We start from the raw sequence: 10,697 nt of genomic DNA, 5'->3' as shown, positions 1-10,697 counted from the left end.
CTAGTTTAACGTGTACTCCTCTTTTTCTATATATTTGGAGAAAGTGTTTTATTAAACATGTATTAATCGATGATACATACATAATTGCAAACTTTTTTTTTTAATTTATAAATATAAGGATAGAATACATTTTATTTCCTATCATCGATGATTTGGAAGACTCTCATCGATTACGATTTCCCAATAAATACTTAAACCATATTCTTATTATTATGAGCAATATTACTCTGATCTGCACCAATTAATATTTTTCTGGTTTATTCATTTGATTTTTTTTCCCGACGACTCAAAGAGTTTCAACTATAATTGGGTACTTGTTTCTTGGCATTCTCACAAGTGTTGGCTGGACTGAGTCATCCTCATCAAGAGCTTTCCATCTGCAGTGATCACAGAAATCAAAAGTGTGCCATCAAAATTTACCCCAATACTACTACTCAATACAAATTGCTAGTCATTCTTTTTTTTTATATCCTAATAACCCCACATCATTCTTTTTTTTTTTATTTTATAAATATTTTGACGAAAAATTACCATTTTGGTCCCTTTAATTTAAGTTAAAAAAAAAACTAAAAATAACCCTCTATTATTTTAAATATACAAAAATGGCCCCTCCATATGGGATGTTATTTGTTAATCAAATTTCTAAATTAATTTCATATAAACAAAATTAAATATTAATGAATTTTAATTGAGAATATTTTTGTCTTTTTAAAAAAAAAAAATCGACCAAAAAACATACAAAGGGAGTCATTTTTGTCTATATAATATAACATATAGTTATTTTTAATTTTTTTAGAAATCCAGGTTAAACATGGTAATAGACTTAAATTGAAGGGACCAAAAATAGTAATTTTTCTATTTTAGTGAAGCTACAAATATTCCAAAGATGATGATTACGTACTGCCAAAATAAATAATATAGTTTTTAATTAAGGTAGTATATTTTTACTTGATTACATATATATATATATATTTAAATAAAACCAGTTTATAATATGTAAAATTGAAAATCACGCATTATATATTAATATAGATATGTTACTTTTTCCGGTGCTTTAGGTAGAATGTCCGAGAGTTTTTCCGCTCTCATTTTTTGTCATTGCGTTTCGTTAAAGGTATCAACAAAACTACTTTTTTTTTTTTTTTTGCGAAAATAGCAAAAATAAAAACAAATTATGTGACGCACTTTTCCTGATGCGTTTCATGAAAGGTGCCAGAAAATGTGTGTTTTCATGTAGTGAGTACATAATATATATGTTTTATTCTTGATTAATCTTACTTGTATTTGCAAACCAAGTGGTGGATGAATATAGAGATCTCAAGTTTGGCCAGGTTGATTCCAGGACACATACGAGGTCCATTGCCAAATCCAAGAAAGCTATAGGGTCTCAATGGTGTCTGCAGGTTTATTGATCATCACAACAAAACATTATATCTTAATTAATATATCTTCTTTGTACTTATAATTATTAATTGATGATGAGTTTAGTATATAAGAGCTTACATCAAATCTTGAAGGATCAAACTTTTCTGGATTTGGAAAAACTTTCTCGTCATGGTGGATTGAAACAACATCCAAGTTCACTGACCAACCTTTCTTTATTTTGTATCCTGAAAAAGTGAAGATATTGAATAATATATATCCTCTGTTTAATTAAACAAAATATATTTTGGTATATATAGACAGACAAAACAAAACTGGTTTAATTTAATTATGATATATATATATATATATATGTATAGCCTACATTAATACCATCTATTTCAAAATCTTGAGCTGCTTTTCTTGAATACCATGGTAGTATTGTGGCTCTTCGAAGAGTTTCACTAATTACCTGAAAAATAAAAAAATAAAACTCAGTAATATTCCAAGAATTTAGAAAATTATAATGCCACCAAAAAAGTGTCACCTTCGAATTCATAACATTATTAATTGTGAATAAAATCTCTCATGTGTAAAACAATTTGGTAACAAAAATATAATTGGTACAATTAATTTCATAAATATGTATTAGTGATAATTTGGGAATAAAATATTCTCATTAAAACTTACTTTAGCGGTATAAGGCATGTTGTTCACTTCAGCCCATGTGAGACTTGTGCCAGTCTCTCTCTTTGCTTGAATTTGTAAGTGTTCCTCCTAAAATTGAAGAAAAAAACATACATATGAGTCCAATTTTTAATATTTTTCTTGAAACTTTATATGTTAATGGGACATTGTAATCTAATGTATCCCGTGGCCATTTTTGTGCAATAATCTTAAACTGTTGATTCATAAATGATTTTTTTCTAAACAAGCTAATCGAAACTCAAGCGTTGATCGACTTTTGATATCATATTAAGAATATTGTGACGTTCTATCTTAAAATCAATGGATAGCAAGATTATACATTAATTATTAATATACAAAATCTATGAAAAAGAGAAAGATGTTACTCTGAGCTGGTCCAAAACGAGAGGATTTTGTCCAAGGAATTTGACGAGCCATGTAAGAGCAGCAGTTGTGGTATCATGGCCAGCAACAAGAAGAGTTAGTATATTGTCTTTGAGTTGTTTATCAGTGAGCTTATTATCATCTTCTACTAATTTGCTATGTTTTATAAGCAAAGATTCCAAGAAATCTTCTTGAAATCCTTCTCCATTTCTCCTCTTTGAAATGATTGAGTCCAACATTGCATACATCCTATCCCTAGCCTGAAAAAATATATTCACATTAATTGCAATAATATTATATAATTTATTTCTATATAAATATATATAAATACCTTGATGCCACGGTGAAAGGCAGTTCCAGGGATTTTAAAAGGCAAAGAAGCAAAAGAGGAAGAGATGAGCTTGAAATTGGCTCTGAACTTCTCTTGTTCTTCACCAAAGGGCTCCAAGCTCATTATCATATATCCAATCACTTGCAATGTGAACTGCAAAGCCAAATTTTGTGTGTTAACCATAATAACTTATATACTAGTGGATAGTATTAAAGAAGCTGTCATTATTTTTATTTATATGATTACTATACCTATCAGAATTTTTTGTCTGTTTTTGTATACACTAATATGTCTAACTAATAAAATTAAGAAAAATCAAATGTTTTTTCAAATACGCGATCGGTATACATTTATTTTCTTCCAAATATTATCCATCATTGATCACTTAATGAAACCTAACGAAAAAAAAAGCATGCACTAACATACACATAGTGGTTAAATAAGCCATGCAAATAAATTATATAAAAAAAAATCTAACACATGATCAAAATTTCTGATCCAAGCAAATAAAAAAAATAAAAAAATAATTATAATTGATTCATTTAGAGAGATGTGAAGTGTATGAAACTCAACTGTAGAAGCTTCATCAAGAACAAAAACAGTTCTTCCATGCCATTGGTCCAAAGTGGAAATGGTGAGAGTGTTGATGAACTGAAAGTACTTCTTGAGGCCATCAATGGATAAGGGCTCGGCGATAAGGCGGCGGAGACGCTTGTGAGCTTCTCCGGTGGTTTGGAGCAAGCTGGTGGGGCCAAGCACCTGCTGCCCTGTGTAGAATAGGTTCAAACTCACCATTCCATCTTTTCCACTCAATAATATTTTGCTTGCTTCTCTTCCCGTCATAAAAACTGTGAACCTTCCTAATACAAACGACTTGAATACTTTCCCATACCTATTTATCAACATAAAATATAACACCACATTAATTAATTAGGGTATCTTTGGTATTCCATATTATATCATACGGTATATTATTATATTATATATCATATTTTGTATTCACTCGGATTTATATATAAATACACAATATTTTAATAAAAAAGTCAATATCAAATATAATACTATATAAAAATATTTAGTTAATATAATAAAAATGAAAAATAATTTTGTTTTTTTTATATATATATATTGAGTAATTGATGAAAATTACTTCTAATATTTTGCACTATAACCTAATTTTGATAATTTTTTGTAAAATGATCTAAAATTTCAACCAGCTGTCTAGCTGTCGAAGATCATTTTGTAAAAATGATCAAAATTAGACAGAGTACAAAATGACTTTAAAAAATAAGTTATTTTGACAAAGAACCCATATATATATATATTATATACGGTTCATTACCTAATTAAAAACAAGTATCATAATTATGAGTTCTAGGGATGTTTTCTTAGGTTGTTTGGGAAATAAATGGTATTTTTTTGTAATTATTTTATACAACAGTTTTATTTTTTATAATTATTTGTAAAATAGTATTTCATTAATATGCTCAACATCCTACTTAACATACTCACTAATTACCATCTTGTCTGGAAGAGTTATTTTATAAAAAAATTATTAAAAGAATGGCATTTTGTAAAATATTATTACAAGAAAATACTAATTACTTTATTTTCTTTTATTGACACTTTGCACTCTATGATGCTGTTTGACACGTATATTACATTTGAATATTTCATATTTTAATAATATTATAAATAAGTAAGGAAATCTACATATTTAAAAAAAATGTAATAGAGAATGTGAAGAGTAAGAAAAAAAAATTGTATTTAGAAGGTTTTTGAGGAGTTTAAATCATTTAATGGATAATATCAAAGAAAGTAATTAAAAAAACTAATTAAAAGAGATGAGATTCTATGAATTAAAAGAAAAACTAAGAAATATAGTAGTTAAAATATAATTAATTACTTTTGTTGCCTCTTGTTCATGAAGCTGAAAATACCAGATGGACTTGAAAATTCAGATATAAATGAGAAGCTTTCTCCTACAATTGGCCAACCCAATCTACCAGGGATGTCCTCCATGGCTTTTGGAGTTGCCCAAAACAAAATCTGGAACACAAAGAAAACTGAAACCACAAGTGTGGAAACCACACCCATAATCATCAACATGCTTAGCTCCATTTTTGAATAATAAAACACTAAGCTCCTCACACTTTGGATATATATATATTTTTAATTAATTATTTTAGTTGTTCTTCCTAGTAAACAACGGTGTTATATGGATTAGAATAATCATCAAATGAATACAAACAAAAGGAGTATGTGATTCTTGTTTTTTGTTCTTGTGTATTCGATGGATCGATGTATACAAGATTGAAAAATATATAGCTTGGTTTTGTGTATTTGTTTTATTTGTAGATGCTGACTTGAACTGTTTACTTAAATTCTATGCTTGTGTTGTGGGAATGATTTAGTAAATAAAACAAATCTTTTTGGGACTTATTAAATGCTTTTATTTTGTTTCTGATAGTCATCATAATACGAAATTATAAATGTTCTTGCCGGCCCTCTCACCTTGTTTAGTTCTAATAATAATAATAATAATAATAATTTTTAGAAGAAGAATTGTGGTTTACCAAAAAAAAGAAGAAGAAGAAGTAGTTACATTAATACCATCTATATCTTGTGATAACTCTACAAAATAGAGTTATTTTATCACATTTTATATATTAATTGTTGTTTAGTTCTTAAGATTTTTAAGTAATTTATTAAGTTTTTAAGTAATTTTGAATTTATTAGTCTTATTGTAATTTTTTAAAGATTTTTATACGTTTTTCTAGATATTTTTTTTTATAATATGTTGTAGTTTAATTATTTGAAATTAATGTTGTTAAATTAAAAGTTAAAAATGTAATTTTATTGAGCTTAAATGTCAAAGTAAATTAAGTTTTAATTAATATTTTCATGAAACTTATATTGTATATTTTATTATTGAAAATATTTAGTTTTAATTTAGTTTATATCTATTATGTAGTAATTATGATCATTTTTGGGTTGAAAATTCAGAAAAAAAAAAGTAATCCCCAAAGAAAGGAAAAAAATGGCATTATTGAAATACCAAAAGAAAAGCCTGTAGGCCCAACCTGCCCAGCCCGCACCCGCCTGGGCCTGCCTACCCTCCAGATTTCGGCCCTGCCCGCCTCCTACTGCTCCCAGCCCCAAGGTCTGCCTGCTTCCAGCCCGTGTGTGCCCAAGCCAGCAGCAGCATGCAGCCACTAGCCCAGGCCTGCACCTGCCTTAGCCCAGGCTCTCACCTGTCCCAAGCCTTCCCATGCCTACCCAGCTGCCCCCAAGGCCCATACTCCCAGCTCCCAACCCTCCAAGCCCACGCCCTAGCCGCTTGAGCCCACAACTAGCAGATTTTTTCTTGAGCCCACGATTGCCCATTTGTCCCGTAAATTCCAAGTGCCATTTTTTTTACCAAACTTTTCTACATATTTCATCACAAAATTCATCGTTACATCTTAAAATTTACCTATACTTGATATATTTTTATTTATTTAAAATTTAAATTAATCAATTTAATTTATTTAAATTGATTATTTTAATTCTTACATTTGACTATAAATAAGTAGTTTCAAGATCAATTTTGGGGTGCTTAATTTTTTATTACTATCATCTTTTCTACACTTTATCTCTTCTTTTTGGAAGACCATTTTGTGCCAAGTATGTATTTCTTTTGTAATATATTTTGGATTCTAGTTATGTGCTTCTAAACTTTTTCATAAGATTATTAAGATCATGATGGAACAACTTGTAACTAGATCGTATTTATTGTTGTATATTGATTTCTCTTGCAATACAACAAAGTTTATGGATTTTTCTTCTTCATATATGTATTTCATCTTTAACATCTTGTATTTTGGATTGTTAGATGATATTACACTTTGTTCTTCATTTTGCATAACATAATATTCTTTGATTAAGATGTGTCATTAAATTGTACATATCTAATGCTTAGAAGAAAAATATTATGTTTTGCCTTATAAATAATGTTATGTGATTTTTTGTTGTTTCGTGAGGTTGATTCACATTAAAGACTTGAAGTTATGTTTTTTTGAAAAGTGGAAAAAAATCATATCTTTTTAGAAATAATTTGTACTTAAATTATAAATCTATTTGGAAAATGATAGTTTGATTTATTTTAACTATCATTAAAACTCGGGAATCAATATACTAATAAACACGATTAAACTTACATTTTGTGGATTCTAGTATCTTAATAATCTTTCTTTTACAACTTATTTACAAATCATAATTGGTTTATTTTTCTTCTCTTAAATAGCTTTATTTTCAATATTTTATTTTATTTTTTTGACATTAAATCTTATCAATTTTTGGAGCTAAGTTAGAATTTATTTAATTTTGATTTAAAATAGTTTCTTTTTTATTTTAGTCAACTCCTCTGGGTTTGACCTTGTGCTTACACAAACACTACTCCATATGCGATTCGTGCGCTTACAAATTATAAATATTTAAAACATATCCATTGTAGGTCTATCATCTTGCTTTTTATTTTTATTTTTTTTAAATGAAATCTAGCTATATTGCTTTCTTTTGGGTTGGGAAATCCAATATATATGAAAACAAATTAGACTAAATAAGCTTCAATTACTGCATCTCACAAATAAAAATTTAAAAATATTGTGAAATTGTTATTTATACATGTACTTTTATTTATTTATTTCTTATTATTAATTTTTGCATGTAGTATTTTTTTTGGGTCTAACCTAGAAGAGCAAATCTAGCATTACAATTATAATTATGCTTGATTAGCATAGTGATAAATATGTGTAACTTGTGCTTATAGGAAAAAAAAAAGGTAGTTACATGTTGTACACTCTTTTTTTTTAAAAAAGAAATAAGATATAATAAACGAATTTGTATACTCATCTATTATAATTAGGAATTAAAAAGTTTCTTAAATCATGAATTTGAACCTTTCTAATTAAAATAAATAATTAAATAAAAATTGAAGACTTATATTACAATCTTACACATATAAAAAAAATTAGTCAAAAAATATAATAAACTCATTTTTATATTAAAAGATTCTTCCACTGATATTGTTCATTGTTGTGTTCCAACCTACATCTCTTTATGAAGGTGTGTACTTACTAAAATTAAAAATTTGTACATAAATAAAAATTAAAAAACACTACTTTATAGTCTTTTTAGTTAAAGATGATTTTGTAGTGATCACTACAACAAAATACCCATTTTGTATCAGTCAAACGCGTTAGTCAACTGACGCCGTTGATCGAGATTGAGCATTTGTGTCAGTTGGGCACTGCCACAAATACAAGGGCATTTGCGTCAGTACTAACACTGATAGCGTTAATAGGAAAAATTTGCGTCAGTGGCAATATGACGCTGTTAATGGGGAAATTAGCGTCAGTGCCCCACTGACGCAAACCTTCCATTAGCGTCAGTTAGGCACTGACGCAAACACTGTTAGACCCCAATAATACACAACTTCGTCCCCAATTTCCATTTGATCAAAAACTTTCTAAAAAAATTCTCTACGCGAAAACCCTCCACACCAATGCCGCCTCTGACTTACTTGACGCATTTTGGTGAGTTTTTTTTTTCATATTTAAGATTAAATTGATGAATATAATATGTTTATGAAGCTTATACATGGTTTTTTTTTTTTTTGAATTTTTTGTGTAGATTTTTTATTCTTGATAGGGGTTGGGGTTTTTTTTTTTTTTTTTTCTCTGCTTGAGTTTCATTTTGTAGGAGGCACTTGGTGGTGGTTGTGGTGGTCGTCGGGGTCGTGGGGGTGGCTGGGGTCGTGGGAGTGGCTGGGGTTGCAGGGGTCGAGAGGGTGGCTGGGAGCAGGGGTAGCATACGGTGGCTGGCTAGAAGCTGGGTTAGTATTTGCGTAGCATTTTTTTTATTTTTTTTAATGTAGCATTTGTGTCAGTGCCTAACCGTCACAAATGCTAGATTTGTGGCAGTTCCTCACTGACGCAAATGCCTAGAATTTGCATCAGTGGGAAACTGCCACAAATCTAGCATTTGTGACAGTTAGGCACTGACACAAATGCCTAGCATTTGCGTCAATGGGGAACTGCCACAAATCTGGCATTTGTGATAGTTAGGCATTGATGCAAATGCCAGCCTGGTTTGCGTCATGAGATTCCACGTCATATATAAAACTGATGCAAAAACTCAACTGTGCCAGTTAGAAATTGACGCAAATTCCCTTTTTTGTAGTAGTGAATTTTTCTTCAAAAAAATAAAAACTGGGTATATATATATATGATGGGATGCAATAATATAATTTATTTATAATGACAAAAGGAGCAAAAGCATCTAGTAATAAATAAAAATATCAGTGTAAATCATGTTGTAAATGACGAGCAACAACAAGGACATTCGTCTTTGTAGAAAAATGAAATGAATCTCATTAATGAACATAAGGAGATTACAACCTTATATAGTGTAGTTTAACAAGAAGAGTAACTACACTAACACAACTAACAAACTCTAAACAGAAACAACTAACACAACTGAATATAGACAAATTTGTTAATATTGTTATATCTAATATCCCCTAAAACTGAAGTGGGTGATAAAGCCACTGCAAGTTTGCTCCTTAGTAGAAGAAACCAAGAAAAGGAGAAGGCCTTTGTGAAAATATCAACTGCCTGATCTAATGAAGGAACGTGCTTGACTTGAATACATTTTTTGATCATTTTTTCTCTGACAAAATGCAGATCCAATTCAACATGTGTTGTTTGAGCATGCTGAATTAGGTTAGCTGACATGAGTACAATACTAATATTGTCACACCACAGTGTAGGAATGCCATGAAGAGAAACAACTAACTCAGAATGAAGAGATTGCAGCCAAGTGATTTCAGCAGTGAGATTTGCCAAGCTTCTGTACTCAGCTTTAGTGCTGGAGCGTGATACTGTATGTTGCTTCTTGGAGGACCATGAAACAAGATTAGGACCAAAGTAAACACAGTATCCTAAGGCAGACCTACAATCATCAAGATTGGAAGCCCAATCGGTATCACAAAAACCAACTAGCCTGAACTCAAAACATTTGTGAAATTGAAGACCATGATTTAATGTCCCTTTTAAATACTTTAACAATCGTTTAACTGTTTTCCACTGAGCTTGAAAAGGATTTTGCATATATTGAGATACTTTATTCACTACAAATGATATCTCAGGTCTTGTTATAGTAGCATATTACAATGCACCCACAAGACTTCTGTAAAGTGTTGGGTCTTCAAAGGGATCACTACCAAAAACAGACAACTTTTCTCCTTCTGTCATCGATGTTGGTAGAGAATTTGCATATTGAAGCTTAGCCCTGCAAAGTAAATCAATGATATATTTCCTTTGAGGTAAATGAATGCCATAGTTAGTATGTGTAAGCTCAATTCCCAGAAAATAGGAAGCATCTCCCAAGTCCTTTAAAGAGAACGAATTATTGAGTTGAGCAACTAGTTTTTGCATCTCAGTAGTGTTACTTCCTGTCAAGAGTATATCACCCACATAAATGAGTATATAAGTCGTATGAGCAACAATATTTCTAACAAATAGAGAATGGTCTGACCGAGCACTAATGAAACCAAGAGCCAATAGAGTGGCTTTTAGTGTTTGAAACCAAGCCCGAAGAGCTTGTTTAAGACCATTGTTGACGCGGTTCTTCGCCAACGGGTAATTAAGAAAATAAGAGAAAGGGATTAGTGCTAAGTGATGAACTGAAACAGATGAATGATCTTAAAATGAACTGATGATACGACTACGTTTTTAGGTGGTTCAAAGGTTAAAATCCTTCTACTCCACCAGCCAATATTATTGCTATATTTCTTGTATTCTTTACAGGGTATTTCGTTACACAATAGAATCCAACCCTTTGCAACTCCTAGGGTCTCCATATTTATAGGAGAGGGCACCTAGGAGTTGGT

The 10,697-nt window shown here is 30.2% G+C and overlaps 1 protein-coding gene across 1 annotated transcript; it reads right to left on the bottom strand.

The window, feature by feature from the left end:
* Nucleotides 1–286: 286 nt before the first annotated feature.
* Nucleotides 287–4,885, bottom strand: LOC133807280 (abscisic acid 8'-hydroxylase 3-like). Its single transcript, XM_062245502.1, has 9 exons — nucleotides 4,671–4,885; nucleotides 3,338–3,656; nucleotides 2,765–2,917; nucleotides 2,436–2,693; nucleotides 2,053–2,139; nucleotides 1,756–1,834; nucleotides 1,504–1,610; nucleotides 1,279–1,397; nucleotides 287–377 (listed from the first exon to the last, which is right to left on the bottom strand). Exons 1-9 carry the CDS (start codon nucleotides 4,883–4,885, stop codon nucleotides 287–289), a joined length of 1,428 nt encoding a protein of 475 aa, XP_062101486.1.
* Nucleotides 4,886–10,697: the final 5,812 nt, after the last annotated feature.

This window comes from Humulus lupulus, chromosome X (genome assembly GCF_963169125.1).
Source record: "Humulus lupulus chromosome X, drHumLupu1.1, whole genome shotgun sequence".
NCBI lineage: Eukaryota > Viridiplantae > Streptophyta > Magnoliopsida > Rosales > Cannabaceae > Humulus > Humulus lupulus.
This window is presented reverse-complemented; position numbering and strand designations above follow the sequence as displayed.

What these genes read in the sequence shown, in the direction of transcription:
- LOC133807280 (XM_062245502.1), bottom strand. Translation starts at nt 4,885, where the DNA reads ATGGAGCTAAGCATGTTGATGATTATGGGTGTGGTTTCCACACTTGTG. An exon ending in ACATGCCTTATACCGCTAAA is followed by an intron (nt 1,835 to 2,052) that starts GTAAGTTTTAAT and finishes TTTATTTTTCAG; the next exon opens with GTAATTAGTGAAACTCTTCG. An exon ending in TCAAGATTTTGAAATAGATG is followed by an intron (nt 1,611 to 1,755) that starts GTATTAATGTAG and finishes TCACTTTTTCAG; the next exon opens with GATACAAAATAAAGAAAGGT.